Source organism: Triplophysa rosa, linkage group LG21 (assembly GCF_024868665.1).
Source record: "Triplophysa rosa linkage group LG21, Trosa_1v2, whole genome shotgun sequence".
NCBI lineage: Eukaryota > Metazoa > Chordata > Actinopteri > Cypriniformes > Nemacheilidae > Triplophysa > Triplophysa rosa.
This window is the reverse complement of record NC_079910.1, coordinates 11831754-11852387: the sequence shown is the minus strand read 5'-3', so window position 1 is coordinate 11852387 and position 20634 is coordinate 11831754. Positions and strand designations below refer to the sequence as shown.

Genomic DNA, 20634 nt, shown 5'->3' with positions numbered 1-20634 from the left:
AGGGGGGACCAAGCAAGGGGTCAGGGTTCGACTATTTAGCATCCTACAGGAAAATTTTATTGTTTGTAAGTTGTTGCTTCATAGCTCAAGAGATGGAGTTATAGGTTGTGTTTGTGATTTAGGTATCAACTCAGTGTCAGATTTTTCTGCTAAAATTGCTTATGAGAAATACAATTTAAACACATTGTTAAAAAAAGAAATAAGACAATTGTTAATTTTTTTTACAATTAGAGATGTACTGATATATCAGATGATCAGGGCTGATATATCCTGTCAATCAAAAGAGGACAGGAAAATGCAATGAATTTGTGCTCTGTGTATATAAAATGTTAAGAAACATCACCAGTTTGATGTTCAATATTAATAGTCATTATATGAATTGATAACATTTAGAAAGTTAAGAAATTTTAATTTAATCTTTAGAATCTGTATCGGCAGACATCACTCTGAATAATCGGCTATAGGTATCAGTGGAGAAATTTATTATAAGTGCAACTCTAGTTAAAATACATTATAAATACAATACTTAACACATTAAGAGTTTGGAGGTGTAAAATGAGTGTAGATTGTTTAGGTAAAATAAACTGGATTTGGGTAAATGTGTGAGGTAAATGTTTGAGTTTATATAGAGATCACAACTTAGTCTTGGCAAATTTGAGCTCAGTTTGTGACATTGCTGAGAAACTCTAATGGAGATATTTGTGACATTTCTGCACCATTTTCTCAGGAGAAATATCTCAGATGCAGGAGACTTAAGCAAAAGTTTCCATTTGGTCTCCTTTGAATCTCACTCATGTCTAAGAGAAATAATTGAGATATTAAAGATATCTCATCTACGATTTTCCTAACTTATGGGATGGCCCAAACAAATAAATCACAAACAAATTAATCACATTACCCCCCATTATATTTTCCTTATAAATGATATATCATTAAAGATGTTTTACCAGTGCCAAGTTTTTCTGGAGCGCTTCCAAACAAGTGAAATAAATGAAGATGGCGGATTTTAAAGCACATGTTTCTCATGGGGTCCTGCACCAACTGCAAATACTAACATTCCCATTCTCAGGTATTACAGACCTCCTCTGGGCCGAGGGTTGAACAGAATAACTTGCCTTCAAAGACCCACGTAAAACACCTGCAATATACGTGTTGCTCGCGGCCATTTGGGTTTGGCAGCATGTGGGGACTAGCCAAACTGACATGGAGAACATAATGTACCATAATGACTGCAATAAAACAAAACAAGCAGCAATGGAAGAAGTCAGAGAGAGTTCACACACACACAAATAGTGTCCGTCTGCTTTGAGCTAAGGGGATGGACTGATAAATGACTTCAGCGATCAAACAGCTGGCAAAGGCGTACGCTGCATTAGCTCTCTGAGCTGCCTGCTTTACCAGTCTCAGGCTGACAAACACGTGGTCTAAACCGCATCATTATCTCTCTGTCTCCCTCTGTTTTTCCCTGCCCTAACACGCCATGACCACTCAGTATCCGCAAAGCCATCTCTGCTCATGACACCATCTACCCGTGAGCAAATGTATGCCCTCGACTTACACAAAACGTTCTGATAAACGCCTGCTTCGCTCACTTACTTGATTTTTTGTGTCCACTTTAATACCCATTTCCTTTTTTGCATTGTAACCAGCCACCTGCTATCTCATTCAGCCACTGTGATCTCCAGGCTCTTTGCTGTCTTTTATCTCCTCCCGTATTTTCTCCTTCTGTCAGCTCCACACTGTCAGAAAAGAAGGTACAAAACTGTACCTTTTAGGGTACAAGTGGCTGTCACTGGGGTGGTACCCTGAAGGGTACTATTTTGTACCTTTAATTAGAGGTACAAAATTGTACCTGCACAGTACCTTTTTTTCTGACAGTGCACAGCTTTTACAAACGCAGCCTGTTGAAACACACTCTGTAGGCCACCGTACCTTCAGCCGCCCACCCGGCCCTATCCTCACCCTGACTAATAGTCCTCTTCTTCAAGGGAACACGGTGATGCTCCTCATGTGGATGAGAAATACTCAGAGCTGCTTCACAGATTGTTCTGATAATAGTCAGGACAGGGTCAAGTTACTGGTGAGATCTTTCTAAAGGGAAGATCTTTTGGAGTCTTTGACCACGTTCGACCCTGTCTCTGAAAATGTTAACGCTATAAAGGGGGAATATCAAGACAGGTACAATTTTACTTGATCTTGAGCATTGTACTATAAAAACATTCAGTACTGTACGTTTCAGAACCCAAGATGTCTCTAACTTACTGAAATGATGAGCAAATTTACAATCCCTGAACAAATGGCATCCACATTTACATGGCCATTAAAAAATTAATTTGTGAGTGAAGCATTTATATATACGAGTTATTATTATTAGTTATTAGTAGTAGAAGTAGTAGTAGTAATAGTTATTCAATGATTAATTTATTAGTTATTTAATTATTATTATTATATTTATCATTATTATTATTAATAGTAGTAGTATTAATGATGTAATTTGTATTATTATTTATTTATGATTATTTTGTATTATTTATTATTGTTATTATTGTGTAATCATTATTTATAATAATATTAGTTATAATCTATAATTCATCAGTTAATACAACACAGTATTTACAGAAACCCTCTGACAAACAGCATGGAGACTACAGGAATACAAATATTAATAACACAATGCTTCCTGCCAGCAGTCAAAAAATCTGACATTTTCTATAACAAACCTTATGTGCTAAGTAATATAAAAAATAAAGGGCAAGTAAGCAAAGAATCAAAGATAAAGGAAACATCTCTCTCTCTCTCTCTCTCTCTCTCTCTTTCCCTGCCTTCACCCACAAACAGCAAGGCAAAGCATGCTGGTGGTTAATGAAGAGTAGTGACCCCTGTGTGACTAGTCAAACGGCTTTTTTAGAAGAGAGAAAGCCATTCAGCATCTCTCTAGGTTCAGGCGAGCTCATTGTGAAAGACTCGAGCACAGTACAAAGAGAAAGAGAGAAACACACAAAGATGGAGGGATGGAAGAAAGGCGCAGGTACAATCTCCACCTCCTGCTGCCCCTTCTGAAAATGGGTGATAAATTGGTTGAAATTGGCAATGACTCAACGCTGACAGGGGTTTAAGTGTTTGTCGCTTTTTCTTGACATGTATAATGTGTGGCGAGGGGAGAATGGATGCGAGAGGTGATGGGTAATAATATCACAGAGACACACACTTGAATCTCACGGTTTATTTAGCACATGTACACTGTGATGATAGATTCTCTATTTATATGGTTTCGTCTGTGGAAATTTGTTGTGTTACATGGCTGGCAGACATAATACTGTATGTTTTAAAAGTAAATAGTTAAATTAGCTTTGTGAAAAAACTTAAATGCAAATAACATTTTTTGTAAAACAGATGAAGCATTGCAACAGGGAGCATTTTGAGTTTGAACAATTGTTTGCCTGGCTGAGTTTCATAAAGTGGACTTTAGGACAAAACTAAATTGGTGAGTGTTAAATCATGTTTACGTTTTGCGCTTGTCAGCCTCTTGTTTTCTGTTTGTTGAGAATGAGAACAAATAAGCGGCGCAGGATGTTTTCTTGAGCTCTAAATCAGCTGGATAAAATGCAACAGAATACACAGTGATGGAGGCACAAGTTACACAGTTTTTTAAGTGATATAATGCTAATGATGCTAATGTCAGATGCAACACAATGCAAATGCCAAAGATGTAGAAGATCTAGAGCATCATTTTTAACTCACAGAGACTGAATTATGAAAGAGCTCGTTCTGGAGTTCAATATCATATCAAAGTCCAATAAAGCTCTGTACTTTCTCTTTGAACTGTTGCTCAGGATTACCTGTCTCTGTTTGCCAGCGGTCTGTCTGTATGTCTGTCTGTCGACCTGTCGCTTACTATTGAACCAGACACACACACAGCTGCACTTCTCTCTGCAGCTAAAGAGCAGGAGGTGTTGAATGATTGACAGTTCTGTAGGCGACCCAGCTGGAGATGAGAAGCCGTGTTTATTTAAAGCTCATGAATCAATCATCACCCCTCTGTCTATTACACACGCACATGGGCACACGCAAACACTCATCTTATCTAACTCTGAAAAACACACACAATACTGTGAGGCTATAAATAGATATCTATACGTCTGTCTATACAGACACACCGACAGATACAAAAAATATCGTATTAAAGTGGCATTTGTTTCTGAACAATGTCATTGTGATTCACACATGCACATTTTTAGGAGCACAGGTGCATTCTGGGATTGATTAGAGCAGATCAATGGGTTAATCAACAAGTGTTGCCCACTGTTTATATATCATCTCCGTATATCAAACAGTGTGCTGCAGAGCCAAGAGCAGATCTGTGGCGTTTGTCTTGCCAAACAACACCGCTGGTCCAGAAGACCCTTGGAGACGAGAGTTGAAATAAGGAAAGGTGACAGGAATGTGTAGACAATATGAGTGAAAATGAAAACTTATATTTACTATGCAAGCAGCACTTTCTATTAAGAAGGTATAAAAGAAGGCCTGATGCTTATAAAAACAATGTCCTTTAATTAAAATATCATATAAAAATAATGATGATAAAAGAAAAGCGTTGTGTCCCAAATGAGGTACTACACAATGCACTGTGAACTCTCCCATAACACATTAAGCGTATATTTTATGTATGTGAAATATACGTTTATATAAATGTATATATGCTAAAATACATATGAAAAGTTTCAAGCGGTTTCTCAGATAAGGGTAAATGACATCAAACACATAACAAAACGCAATGAAATGTCAATGAAAATCCTTTTGTATATTGTACTTTTGATGTCAGTGTTACCCGTTTTGCCCAGCATGACCTCAGCCATTGTCAAACTGAAGAGTAGGTGAACTTTGCTTGCATAAAATCTATATGTAAACAAAACAGTGACTGTTGAGTTCATGAAAGTCCAACAATTCACACTTCAAGTGCATTATACAGGTACTTGAAGTGCACAGAAAATGTAATAGATACAATGGGAATTGCATTGGTTTTAATGGAAACTATAATGGTGTCTACTGGTATGTGATGTATTCTGTTGGGGCATGTTATCTGACGCATGGGAACCAATAGAACACAATTAAATCCTACTGGAATAATGTCCAAAAACACAACCGAACCGAAAAACGGTTCGTAGTGGTATTGTAATGAAAACCATTGGAATGTCTCTGATGGTTTCTTTTTTTCGAGAACTAACAGTTCCAACAACACAAAATTAATTTTTGGATTTGTTCTTCTAATGTTAAAATAGTAAGAAGATTCCTTTCGGTACAATATTTCTATAAAGTGCCAAAACAGTAAAAAAATCCAGTTTCCAAAATACGCGGTTACCTTTATAACCAGTTTTCATTATATCCTTTTAGCATTGATGTTGCACACAAACGCTTTTTACTGTGTATAAGGATGAGAAATCAGCATTGTTACGAACGCCACACTCATTTCATGTACAAAATCCCTGAGAACACAAGCTGACAACAGCAGCCTTCTCATCTAATGAGTGAGCACACACTGCCGGTTTGTCACACGCACTGCAGTAATGAGCCTGTGTGCTCAGATCAGTCCTGAGTACAGTATGTGTGTGTCTACACACTACACACCGTCCATTACACACTACACCATGTAAATCTAAATCTCCCTGTCTTATCAAAGGGGCATCTCTATGCTTCATTAAAGTGGCCATATTGTTCTTAAAACAATAATACTGTGGGCAGCACTCCAAACGTATTGTGTGGAAGCACTCAAGGTCTGTTGCTGATAATGTTTCTTTCTTTTGACCAAGACCAAAACTTTTTTAACCTGATTTCCCTGCTAAAAAAAACATAGAAACCGAGTAGAAACCATCACAGAAATTACCATTAAAACCCAATAGCTTTCTTTTTTGTAGTGTGTTTTGGGCATTATTCCAGTAGGATTTAACATCCCACCAATAGAGTCCATCACATCCCAGTAGAACCATTACAGTTTCCATTAAAACCAGTACAAATCCCTATAAAACCATTAAAACCATTACAACTTCCTTAATGGTTTCTATGTTTTTTTTCAGCAGGGTAGTGTCGTTTTTCTTGACCCCTTTCCATCTACTTTTTGATGCTTCTGTATATTTGGATACTGTGACAGAAAAAGCTCTCTTCAGACATGAAAAGGCAGTTGTATAAAACATTTTTTAAACTCCCCTATCCAGCAAAAATTGCATTACATTCTGACAAATTTACACATACAAAAACGACAAAAACGTTTTCATATAAAGTTAGACTGCAATGATCGGGGAGTAAAAACTTGTTTCTAATGCTGGCTTCCTTCATGCAGAACATATTTCACTCATATTTCATGCTAGTGAAGAGTAGTAGAATAAATCCTTCATATAGTAACACAACTGTGACATTTATGAACAACATACATTCATACATTTATTGTTGACATGGAATTGCACGTAATTGTTTTTATTTCCATATTTCATAATACACGTCTTACTGGACCAAAAAGACGTGCACGTGCACACGAAAAAACGCATGCATAAAGGTTATGGTGACCGTTAAGAAACCATCTAAGGATAGAAATGGAGTTCTTTTGCGTTGGCTATATCAAAGAAAAAATGAAAGGCTTTCATTTGACACAGTGGATCTTCTCTCCTCCATTTCCACAGTCAAACTATAAATGTCAAAGAGATGAGCTCCATTACAGCGCCCACACAGCATTACGGCATCATATTCAGACACATTGTAAAGGATGTGTGTTGGGTGCTGGCCCTTTAACGTCGCTGATTCTGTGGGCACAGGTGACTGCTTGGGGGGAGGAGAGACAGGGAGAAAACACTAGCCATGTTGTTTCATTTTGAAGTTTACAACAATTCCAGTTTGAAGCTATAACTTAAAACTATATATTCCCAATATGTGAACAATATTGGATAGTAATTGTAAATTGTTTGTTTTTACAGTTTGACCACACACACACATAAATGTGCACAAATACTCTCAACTAAATTAACCTACAACAACAAAGACCAAATGTGTACATTGTGAGTTCTGCACGAGAGGAATAAAGGACAAAATCAAAATCTCAAGTTAATGTTATCATTTCATGGGTAACAATGTCACTACGTTGTCCGGTAATATCACAGATAAATAATAGCAATGGTAGACCCAGAGTCAGTCGCTGATGGGACGCACGGAGATCTGTAATTCAATTACTGGCACTCCGTGTGCTTTCCTTTCTTTTCCTGGCAGTATGATTTACTACATGTTTCGCTTAATTTGGAAATATTGGAAGGGTACTTCTGGAAAATCATTGGGCATTTTCTGCATTCGTTTGTCATCTTAGAAACAATCTTGCCATTTCCTATGGCAGCCCCGGGTGAATACTGTCACATTCTGTTTGACCTTGTGCTTTTGTTATATTATAAAACTTAAAAGTACCAGAACTGCAGAACTATGTGTTTCTGTTCCATCTTAAGCCTCCTAATAGTCTCCAGCTGTCTCTTGTTAGCCCATTAAAGTTCTTGTATTTATAGCATAATTTTTCCTTTGTTCTGTCAGATCAGCCTGCTGTAATGCAGGTAGCCTTAGTTTCTTGTTTCATTGCCTTTGTTACCAGTTTCTTGCGTTCGTGTATAAACTGCATTTGCATCTACGCTCTCGATCTCTGAGATACAAATGTATTAACAATAGTGCTTTCTCTTTAGCGTGAGTGCATGCTTTTGATTTAGCAAAAACTCTCGTATGCAAATAAACGCATATGCATATTTATGTAAAACTGCAGCCGAGAGCTACAGTACATGGTGCGCCGATGTATAAGCCTCTCAAATCAATGCATACTTAAAATTCATACCGAGCTTTTATGCATCAATTGAATTGCATTTGTGTAAGTGTTGAGCCACCCTGAACATTAGTTATACCAGTTATACAAAAAACAGTTTCTATAGTAATAGTTCAATAAATTCAGTCATTATTTATAGTCATGTTCTTCCAAACCTGTATGAGGCTTTGAAATTACATATATATTTGGGTGAATAAATAACGGATTCATTATGATTATTGGGTAAACGATTCCTCTAATACATGTCTCAACAGAGCTCAGTATAGTGTGGTAAGGTTTTGTCATAATAGCATGATGCTGTGAAGACCAAAACAAGAAACACCAGCACAAAAACATCAGAAAAAAAACGAAGAAGCATAAAAAAGGTAACACATAAGAAAAAGAGTGCTGAAAAGAAAAGAGACATGAAAGCATGTATATTGACAGTGCAAGAAGAACAAAAGAAAACTGATTGTGACAGAAAAGGAATAACAAAAAAAAGCGTGCAAAAAAAGCATTTGGAGAAAGGTGTTTGATTTTGCTTTATGATGAGCGAATGTCCCAAATGTCAGAGGCTTTGTCCCACACGCTCTCATCTCTGACAGACATTGAGAGAGAGAGAGAGAGAGAGAGAGAGAGAGAGAGAGAGAGAGAGAGAGACTATGAGGTCTGCTTATAAATGCTGGCAGATGGATGCTGGCTGGAGAACAAAGAACAAGCAGAAGTTCTGTACAGCTAATACGCAATAGAGCACTTTTCATTTTAATCCACTTCAAAATGATCCTTGACTGATTTGACATATAAACATGTGTCTGTAATTGTTTAAATAAGGGCAGCCAACTGTTTGATATGATATGACATATGAATAATCTAAATGAACTGCAATATAGCATTTATCAATATTTGCACTGAAACGCCTCTAAATGTAATTCAAAGACATTAGATTATTTGTTGAACATAAACCCAGAAAATGTAATATGTTTAGAATAAATCACACCAAACCAACATGTCAAGTTGACAGTCCTAACATTCATAAGCAAATGTATTATAGTTCTTGTCTAAATGTAATTGATTTATTGTCCCACACAAATGTCTAAAGGCCATTTTGAGGGAAAATGTCAAGAAGAAACCTCAAAGCTCAGCAAAACTAAGCCAATTACAAAGAGTAAGTTTGATAAAAAAAACTCATAATGCAGCATGACAAACCATACACATGCACTAACTGTCATAATATTTAATTATTCTGCATGTAGTTCATTGGATTCCAGATAGTAAAATCAAGTCTGTAAGTAGCCTATTGCCACGGTTTATGTTTTACTGTCTAACGCTGTGAGTAGATGAAGTATACAGTCCTGAAAAGTGTATAATGTGTGTAATTTATTGAGTCACAATAGCCTGGAGCTAAAACGGTGCCAAGCTGTGGGGATCGACTTCTGTCCTCAAACAGACTTGTGGGATTGAAGATGACTTTGAGGAGATTTGTAAAGCATATGGAAGAGGACAGAGCCAATTGGAAAGAAATGTTTAGTTAATAACGCAGAGACAAGGCATTCTCTTTTGCGGCTAACAATGATGAAAACTCAATAGACAGATGAGAGCAAAAACGTGTGTGGGAAATATACAACAGCGAGAAGGCAACTATTATAGGTATAGTTCACACCAAAATGAACATTTTGTCATCATTTACTGAACATCAATTTATTTCAAAACTGATTGACTTTTGAATAAGAGATACATTTTGAAAACTGCTCTCTTTCGTACAATAAAAGTGGATGGTTGTGTAGGGGTCAAAGGGATACTTTCTGTCATTCTGTCATTATTTACTCAAGTTGTTCCAAACCTGTATACATTTTTTTGTTTTCTATATGACCTATGCACTACATTTTGAGTCCTAAATTTAAGTTTTTATTTACTGAAAGTTTTTTTCTTGAACATCTTGAACAGTGGTCACCATTTAATTTGTAATGTATGGAAAAACAGCAGCTTGGGCGTCTTAAAAAAATATAATAATAATAATAACACTGCAAAAGTTTTTTTGCAGTACAAATATCTACAAAATCTTAAATCAATATACATCTTCTCAAAACGATACATCTATTAATTATGAATGAAAGTCCCTGTGAACCGGAAGTTGCGATCGTTTTTACTTCTGTATTTTGACGCATTTCCGAGTGAAATGGAATTTCTAATGAGAAAAATAGTGGGCGTGGCTTCTCTGCGATTTGATTGGATGTATAAAAACAGCCGTTGCATTTTGAAATGGAACTGGCAGCAGACTGACTGAGCGTTCACACCAGATGCAGTAAATCACGCTATTCGCGCGAAGTTGGACGCTTGAACATTTTGAGTTTACTCACTTCATTCGCGTGTGAAATTCACTTCACAACAGACAAGAATTAGCGTCATGCCAGGGGCTTCTACCAGGCGGCTCAAGTCTCGTTGCGAAATGGCTGACATTTTTGTTGTCATTTTTGATTTTGTTGAGACTTACCAGATTGTCCGACCTCCTCACTCACTTTCTTCCAAGCAAGATCCTTTTTATTCCTGTTTCGATAAAAGTAAGAACATGTATCATACAGCTCCGGGTATCCACATACTGCGACGATGATTTTGTCCTCCATTGTTGTTTCGGATTTCTGCCTCCGCTCTCTACGTCATAATCACGTCACTACTAGAGCAAGCTCCTGATTGGTTAACGCGGCGCGAATATTCGGCAAAGTTCAAATTTTTCCCAAAACGCTCAATTCGCGCCGCGTCATTCGCACCACCTCATTTGCGCCGCAGGATGTCTATCGCGTCTTTGCATTGACTTAACATGTAAATCATTCGCGATTAACGCTTCATTGGCGTCTGGTGGGAACGCACCGTGACAGTTGAAGGGGAGGAGTTAACGGATGCTCCACCCAAGCCGTCTAACATACGTAATTTAAGACTGATAGTCATTACAGGAAGGAAGTGCATTTTCAGATTTTAATTAAAGATTATGAGGGCACACGGAATTTAAAAAGAGAATGACCCACAAACTATTTACAATAAATGCTGCAATATTTCATGAAAAAATAAGCATTGTCATTTTTAATTTCACTGGGACTTTAAGTTTTACTTTAAGTTTTACCTCTCAAGTATTTAATTCAAAATTTTCTTTTTTGTCAGATACTTTCCCATGTTTTAAGCATAAACTCACTTAATTTTATGTTTTCTTTCGGAAACAGGAGTTAAGATCACTTTGCTTCTCAAGTAAATGTATCTTGATTTAACAATGCAAAAAATACTAAGATATTAATTTTTCCCTTTTTGTTTCATTCAAGAAAGAAAACCACAAATGATTTACTAGACAGGAGCCTGAGTGAACAATAAAAAAAGTTATTTTTACAGTTAGTGTAAAAGGTTCCTCAAGCTCATTTGACATGTTCTTTACATTTTAACATGCCTATATTGTGTGCAGACAACTGTGTGCATTTTTCACTTTCTAAAATACAAAAAAAAACCTTAAAAAATATGATCTTCTTATGATTAAAACTAAAAGACAAGCTTTGGAAGTGTGCAGGTGAAAAAGAGTTAATAGTAGCAAACCTATCTGACTGGTAAATATGTCATTGTACTGTCACATAAACCTATAATGACCCCTGAACTGTTTATTATCCATTTTCGCAGGAAAGCAGTATTCTACATAGTGGCATTAGCTTCATGTCTCACACTGCAGGTTAATGCTTCTCATTTTGTTTTTCTATAAGACAGATCATTGGACATGACACATGAACCTTTATAGAGGAGCATTTTTGCGCCGGATTACACAGTCATCAAAGCTGTAATACTCAATTTGTAATGCAGAAGCTTTGTCTGTTTTAAAAGACTGTAATCCAGGGCTACTCATAAATACAAACAATCGCGTGTGATCCTGCATGTGTTGAATAGGGAGATTAGAGAGCAGTAACGTGTAATTGAGGAAACAGGCCGTAAACGTGGGCTGGTAATTACAACGGGCTGCTTTTTACTCGGCCTCTGCAGTAATAGGTAAAGTGATAATGGAATTAGTGATTGCCACTTACACAAGAAGGGTTCATGTTGGCTTCCCTTACCCGTACACACATGCATTCACACACGCTTACAACACACAGAGTCATGATGCACAATGGCTTCCATTTACTTTACAAACTACAATGGGGGCTGGGCATGCAAATGCATCTGATTAAACCATAAGAGTTTTACTCACAGAACCCCTTCGTATCTCATGGCGCACACTTGGCTTAATTCAGTGTGAGTGGACTTTGATGGAGAGAGGTGCAATTTGTACTTACAGAATCCACAAACAGGGACAAACTGGATTAAGCTAACTAGCCATCTTGGCATCACTAGAGATTTATTTCAACTCCTCCAGCTCCTCTCTGCTAAAGCAAATAATGTGTTTAAACATTCAGGAACCTTTTGATTGATTTTTCATATTTGATTATTTTCCACTGGTCCCTTCGGCTCTGTATAATGGACGGAAAAGATGTGTAGGAAACGTTTAATATATATCAAATATAGCTGGCAAGTGGTTAAAAAAGGTACACGTGAAAGTGACCCTCACATAAAGAAAAAAGACCAGACTTCAATCTGTGTTTAAGTCTGCCCAAGAGAACACACACATATAGCTGGCAAACAGAACGGGAGCAAAGAAAGGAAAGTGACAGAAGATGAAAAAGCTAACAACACGAATCTTTGTGATAAGAGCCTGGAGCCTTTGGGTTTTTTGCTATTTATGTGGAGATGAGAGAATGCTCTTTTTATTGTTAAAGCAATTAAAAGCTCCTTGACTTGTACTCTTGGGACCAGAAAAAAATTGCTCAAACAAAAGAGAATCACAGTTTAATTAAATGCCAAGCGGGTTGGAGAGCAAGAGGAAAACCAACACGGATGAACACAGACGGTGGAACGCAAACGTCTGAGACCACTAGAGAAAATGCTTCTATTTTGCATTTTTCTAATTTTGATAATTACAAAATATATAGTATTTGCAGCATGACAATTCGACTGAAACAAAAATAGGAAAATAACTCAAAAGCAAGAAAATCGTTATTCATTTGGTGAGCTAAAATAGTGAATGAAATATTAAAAAAGTTTAAATTCAATTTTAATTACATTTCAATGTTTTTTTTAATCTCACTGTATGCTGCATCGGTTTGAATTGAGACCCATGTGTTTTACAATGACAGAAATGAATTTGTTTTTCCTTTGTGTTGTATCAGATCCTGTTTAAATGTGTCTTCAGGATTGGTTTACTTTTATGTCTTAACATCCCTTACAGAAAAGACACATGAATTTCACATGTTTTTTTACATGTTTTTCGCATGTGATCACATGTATACAACACGTGTTTAACATGTGCAAAAAAAACACGTGTGATCACATGTGAAATGTGTGTTTTTGGAACATGTTGGTGTGAATTCCATGTGAATTCCCACGTGAAACCCATGGGATAACATGTAAAAACCCATGGGATGACATGTGCAACATGTGGTGACATGAAGAACATGTGATCACATGTGGAGACATGTCGCATATGTTATCCCATGGGTTTTTACATGTTATCCCATGGGTTTCACGTGGGAATTCACATGTAATTCACACCAAAATGTTCCAAAAACACACATTTCACATGTGATCACATGTGTTTTTTGCACATGTGAATTTCGTGTGTCTTTTCTGTAAAGGATGTATTGACCAGTCAATCTTAAGGCTGATTTCTGAATTCTGTGCCGACTCACAGCATCTATTATTCCTGTGCTCCACTGGAGGTAAATAAAATACACTGTGGCTCTGTTGAGTACCCATAACATGAACATATATTTTACAAGACTGACTCAGCAATTTTCAAATAGGACACATATCTTATTGTTGTCAGTTAAGAGTAAATGTTAAACTCCTTTCTGTTACGCAGCAGTGAAATGGAGAAAGAAACAAATACATTTCCACCCTCCAGACCTGTATGTACAGTGAACACAACAACACATCAATCTTTCTCCCGCCTGTCAGAGGGCGAGGATGAAGAGATTAAAGCGAAGCTGTCAAGAGAGAGCACATTTAGCTTTCAACCAGACCAACAAACTGAGAAAGAGAGAGGTGAAATAATTTAGTTGTGACATAGAATCCAATCTGGACCATGGTTTGGGAACCGATGACTTGTAGGTGCACATACAATATTTGTATAGCCCAAAAAATGTTTTATTATAAATGTACCTAATTAATATAGTCCAATAAAATTAAGATCAAACCCAAAATATCATTCCATTAATCTTATGGTACTGTATAAGCGAGGAGACAGTACCTTACATTTCAAGACACTCAACTTTGATTGATTTAATGAGAACAATTGAGCAGTAAAAACTGTCCATCATTATTCTCAAGTTTGACCTTTGTGTGAACATTCACGTCCATTTATTTCACGTAAAGATGTTCAGCACCTATTATCCTTATTCATTGTTAAAATATGTCCAAATATTGTCACAAAATGAGATGACACACTATAAGGGGAAGGCGAACAAAAAAGTTTGAGAACCACTGACATGAGCAAACTATTTTAGCTAAAAACAAAAATATTAGAGTTTAGTGTGTGAGAACTAAACTGCAACAACTTACTGTAGTTTTCATTCACAAAGAATGAAAATGTCAGCTAAATAAAATTGGCATTGTACAGTATACAAACATCTTTTGCACAGTACTATTACCCGTCGCATTTATTACTCAAAATGATAAAAATGTATTTATCTTGACATTCCAACACTTACATTTCTTTTGCGTAGATATTCTGTCAATAAAGCTTAGTTTAACTTGGTTTAGGAAAAATGACAGAGATATTTGCAAGAGAAGTTTGCTCACCCTGTTCACAATCGAATTCTTCCACAGTGGAAACGAAGTGAGGTCTGGAGTAAAAGTTGTGAGGTCCGGGCTGCTGAAGTCCCCCCAGGCTGAAGAAGGCCCCGTCGGTTGCGGCGCAAGAGCAGAACGCTCTCCGGCTGGGGATGCACGGGTACCGCGTCCAGCTCTTCATCTCCAGGTCGAAGGACTCGAATGCCGTCACTGGCAGCTTTCCCTGTCGCCCACCTGTTAGAGGTCGAGAAAGTGAGAAGAGGGTATGAGGCTTCTCAGGAAAGATTAAGATGGAGTGAGAGGGTGTGTGTGTGTATCTCTGTGATAGGATTCAGTCAGTGTGTCACGTCTGTCCCTGCTGGGAGACAGTGTGTGTGCGATTATCACATGTCACGGCTCACTGACGACGCTTTGGTCTCTTCAGACAGGCTGACAGCCTGTTCCATTCTTGGGTCTCTGACACACACGCAACCCACACGTTTACATTGGCACATATACTGTATGCATACAGTATAACAGCACATATACACTATCATATACTATATGTGCATATACAAAAAAACATTTCAACAATTTAGGTGGCCACTTAGAGATAGTTCACCCACAAATAAAAATTCTGTCATTATTTATGGTAAACCTGTATATGACTTTTGTGAAACACAAAAGATGATATTTAGAGAAATGTCTCTGTGGTTTTGTGTCCATACAATGAAAGCCAATGGGGTCCAATGTTTTTTGGTTATGCGTACATGTTTACAAAAGCCCAGAAACCAACAAATGCTGTCACGTTTCCAGACACGCCTTCGATTTTTTTCACATTCTCTCTTGCCGCCTCTATGAATTCACAATGTGACTGGCATTACTGAAGGCCCTCTGGGGCATAAGAACAGAGAGCCAGAAAAAAACACACACAGGAGAAAACAAAAGAAAGAGAATATAAGCCTGTCTGGGGAGCAATGTGGAAAAGAGGAAGAATGAGAGAAAAAGGTGGACAGAAGGAAAAGCGTTCATAATTAAGAAGTGTGCCAGTGAGGATACAGAAGCCCATTTAAAGTGAGCTTGTTCTTTTCACCTTTCCTGGACTCCACCAATTACCTTCCTTCAACTCTCGCAGCTTCTTGCTGTCAATCACTAAAGCCTCCATGGTCAAAATTATGAAAAATTAGTTGAGGGGAACAGGGCATATACACGAGTGAATTCAAAGCAGACGTGTGTAGAGAGGAGATACTGAGATGAGTGATGGCACATGCCCACATGCTATAATGTGGCTGCTATTGGCTCAGAACCGTCTGAAGACAGATTTGATAACAGACAGGCGGTGTGTCGCCAAACTTATGCACACAAACACATTAATGTAAATTATCCAATCAAATATTACATTCACTAAATTCAATAAATCAGGATTTAGCAAACAATGGATATGGATTATGATTTATAATGTAATTGGGCAAAGTCCTAGCAAAATGTTACAATAAAAATAAGGATACATTTTTTAAAAAGTAGAAAATAATGTACATTTACATTTAGTCATTTAGTCATGTAATACATTATTCGGTCACACTTTATTTTAAGGTCCAATTCTCGCTATTAACAAAACATTAACTATATGACTTTTGCCTCAATAAACTCCTAATTTGATGCTTATTAATAGTTAGTATGATAGTTGTTAGGTTTAGATATTGGGTAGGATTAGGGATGTAGAACATGTGCTTTATAAGTAATAAACAGCCAATATTCTAATAATATGCATGCTAATCAGCAACTTGTTAATTTTGAGAATTGGTCCCTATACTAAAGTGTACCCATTATTCATTTATTGCTTATTCATTATTTTTAGTTAGTTAGTTAGATAGTTTACCCTAGTTCCAAACATGAATTTGTTTATTTATTTATTTTTTTGTAATGGTGAACAAAAAAGAAGATATTTGAAAGATTTCCTATGGTAGTCAATGGTGCCCCAGAATTGTTTGGTAACAAACATTATTCCGATTATCTGTTTTTGTCTTAAACAGAACAAATAATTTTACACAGGTTTGGAACAACTTGTAGGTGAGTATATGATGACGGAATTTTGGGGGGAACTGTTCGTTTAGGTATATAATAAATAATCAAAAATAGGCTACTTAAAGGTCCAGTGTGTCATTTTTTGGAGGATCTAATGAAATGCAATATAATATACACAAATATGTCTTAAGAGGTGTATATAGACCTTACATAATGAAGCGTTGTGTTTTTATTAACTTAGAATGAGCTACTTCTATCTACATACGCCGCGGGTCCACTTGCATGCAATTCGCCATGTTGTTTCTACGGTAGCTATAAAAGGACAAACTGCTCTACAGAGCGCGTTTAATAAATACGTTATCTCCTTCAGCAAAAAAGCAAAAATGTGACGACATCTTAGTTTTGTGTCAGCCACAGCAGTGCTTCGGGTAATTTGATCATGTTTATAGCTAATAATAAATGAAGCACTTTCATGTTTACGCCAATAAGAAAATCAAATGCAACGAGCTGAGATTTAGATCACACTCTTCAGGGGAGAGGAACATTTTATTTCATTTAATGAAAACAACTCTCTTAGAGAATGTTTATTTTAGTTCATGTTTGAATGAGGTCACATATACCTCATGTCTGCACCAGGGGTAACAGTATTAGTACGCACAGTAGGGATCTTATTTTGGGGAGACAGCATGGTGCATCTGGGTGATTTGTGATCGAGTGTCTGGGCTGGATGATAGACCTTGCGGGGCGCATCCCAAACAGAGTCTGAGGTAAATGAGCGTCTCGTGATAAGGACTCATTCTTCATACGTGGCGCTAATGTGATTCCGGTGCGGCTCTATTTGTGGTCTGACAGCCCCCACCGACAAATAACAAAATTAAGTTTCTTAACTTCAACTGCTGTCGCCAGGTGAAAGATCCTCCCGAGAGTCCCAAGAAACTTTAAGTCTCATTGCGTGCCTAAAGCATGACAAGCAACACAAAGGCGAATAGCCCTTTGAGTTAAATTGACGGAGAGAGAAAGAGAGCGAGAGAGAGAAAGATGAAGCCTGTTTTGGAGAGATATAAGCCAAAGCATGGATTGCATACGAAGAGGGTGCCCATGAATTATTCTCTGTGATGTCAAACGCATGAGTGTGAGTTTAACTTTTGAGACAAAATTGTATCGTGCGGGAGAAGTCCTGAGGGGAAATGTTATCGTCATTATACTTCTTTTCACTGTTCACCACATTGTGTCTCACTTTCTGATAATTTATTAAACGTCGTATGGAAGTCTGGCCTGTTCATTTGCATAGATCACAGCAGACACATCTTCGGCCAACACCACTAATATCTACTTTGCTTGAGAAGTAGATTCTCAACTTAGATTGAGAAGTCTGTTGAATTTCAACAAAATCAAACCTCATGGCTGACATAAAGTCATCTAACAGCAATCTGAAAGACAATCATTTTTGAACATCCTAAATACATGTACGAATATTACTGTTGTATTGTTTAAAAGTTAATATGAACTTGTTTACTTTGCAGTATTTAAGAACATATTTTCTGTTGTCACAGTTCCGTTATGTTTTAGTTCTGGTTTTCGTGTCTGTTCATTCCTGCTAGTTCCCTTTGTTTGCCATCTGTATTTAAACCCTGTGTTATCCTCAGTTCTTTGTCGGTTATTGTTTATGGTTATGTGTGCTTGTGTTTCTGTATCGTTCTTCTCCTGGATTTGTCATTAAATACCTGTTTGGATGTTACTCCTTGTCATGGGCGTTAATATATACGGCTACACATTACATCTGTTCTTTTTACCTTTTTTATTTTATGCAAATAAAAGCAGTTTATTTTTATAAATTTTATTTATTTCAAATTTGGGAGTAATGCTGTTAGTAGTTCACAGAATGAAACAAAAATATTCATATTACCTAAACACATACCTACAAAATAGTAAATTCAGAAATTTTTTAAAGAATTTTAAAATGGAAACTTCATTTTTCTGTGACTGTAGGTGTTGTGGTTGCTCTGCTTTATAACCCTCCCAGATGAGAGAGATGAAACTGAACCAGCAGACACTATCATGCATTTGGTGCAATTCAATCAATATTGATCCAGTTTTGATATAATGATGCATCAATGTGTACTTTGTGTACATTATAATTATTGGTGAGTCTAGTACACCATCTGCCAAATGCCTCCAGAGAGAAGACCACTTCTCCACGTGTACACGTGCATCACGCCGCTCTACCACTGTCTCTGGAACATTTAGCCTTAAAATGAATGACTGAAAGTGTGAAATCACATTAAAACTCAAGCTGAAAAACTATTTGAACCTTGAAATTAAGTTTTAGAATCATGATTACTTTAAAACCATGAAACATTGCTGTGCGGATGGATCGTTGACTCACAAAAGATCAGATTTGCCTGCTTCTATTAAAGATGACAAGATGATAGCATTCTCAAATCAGGCTGACATAACATGGATCTTATAGTCTTTGCTATCTTCAGAACATGCTGTCATTCACGAGTTCACCTTAGCTGATAATGTCCGGTTCGCGTTACAGGAGTTTCCATGAGAAATAACAAAATGACCCAGCACCCAAAATAATATCAAAACACTTCAACACAGCCTCCATTTGCGCTATTTGTGTCTGTTTATGTTCTTATTTGTTTCGTGTTATATCATCTGCCATGTTATCTGTGTTTATTATGCGCTACTGATGTACAGTGAAGCTTCTCAACGCTGCACTGTCACAGGCCACGACTCAAAACATCAGACTCATCCGCGCAGTTGAGCAGTGCCGAATCACAGCTCACGCAAAGAAATACCTCTGCACATCATCTGCAGTAGCAATTACAAACTGAGATGGCGACAAAGAGGCCAATCCTACGGACTGCCGCTTTAAGAAAATCCTAAAATCATTTAAACTTTTAAACTAGTTTAAACTTCTCAAATACAAAAGGGGTCTGAGACTTTTAGACCCACGGTGTACTTAGAAGAATATATGATTACAAATTGTAAATGGAATATATTTGTTCCTCAACAGGATTACTCAGATTTATTAAATTAATACGACAGGCTTTTTTCTTTACTCTAATTAGAAAAAGAGAACAAATGGGCTTACCAAGAACATAGATCTTGTTACCACGCAGGAAGGAGAAAGCTCCATAGCGGGGAGTGGGCATGGAGGTGAGATGCAACCACTGGTCCTTTCCTGGCTCGTACAGTCTTACGTAGGCCTGAGGGGTTGTGTCTGCCCCCATCCCGCCTAAGGCATACACCTTACCATCTGAGAGAGAGAGAGAGAGAGAGAGAGAGAGAATTAGTTTGAGCTTCGAAGTCTCCAATTTCTTTTCTTAAACAAACCAATAACTGCAAAAACAGAAAGCAAACATGACACACATGCAGGAGTGGAGAATCTCCAGAGACCTGCTCTTTTTTTCCTGAGCTCCGGCTATTTTAAAATCTGCTTAAATTCCACCCCTAAACTTGAACTGCACATTTGTTCTGTTTCCCAGTGGGAACTGAACATTAAATATGAATTTGTTCCCATAACTGCCCCAAACTTTGTGAACTTTTCCAAAAACTTGCTTCATCTAAACGGTGCAATTCCTGAAACTTCAAAGAACAAAATCAAAGTGTCAATTTTTAAAATAAATATTCAATGTGGCATTTAACCAAAGTCAGGAAAATAATTGTTTACATTTTTTATTTAAAAAAATGTACTGAATCACTAGTGTTACTGTTGGTTTGGTCAAGTAGCAGAGCACAGTAGCTTTCACATAGTTCTTCAGAATGAACTTTTTTTTCCCATAATACCATCATTGACTGGTGAAGTGTTTCATGCTCACATGGGTTAACTACAATAGCACAGGTCTCAGAGATAAACGATCTCCTTGGTTGTGTCCTCTCCCTCCACTTTCCCTCATTTATCTGAATATAAATTGTCTGTATAAATAATGTGTCTGCATTGATTATACTGT

At 37.1% G+C, this 20634-nt stretch overlaps 1 protein-coding gene across 3 annotated transcripts in view; it reads right to left on the bottom strand.

Moving 5' to 3' along the window:
- LOC130545438 (kelch domain-containing protein 8B-like) overlaps positions 1-20634 on the bottom strand; it is a 93923-nt gene that overhangs the window by 11216 nt on the left and 62073 nt on the right. For all 3 annotated transcript variants that reach the window (XM_057319932.1, XM_057319930.1, XM_057319929.1), the window contains 2 exons: positions 19776-19940; positions 14678-14902 (listed from right to left, as the gene is read on the bottom strand). In XM_057319932.1, the coding sequence (XP_057175915.1) occupies positions 14678-14902; positions 19776-19940 (390 nt within the window). The remainder of the gene's footprint in view (positions 1-14677; positions 14903-19775; positions 19941-20634) is intronic.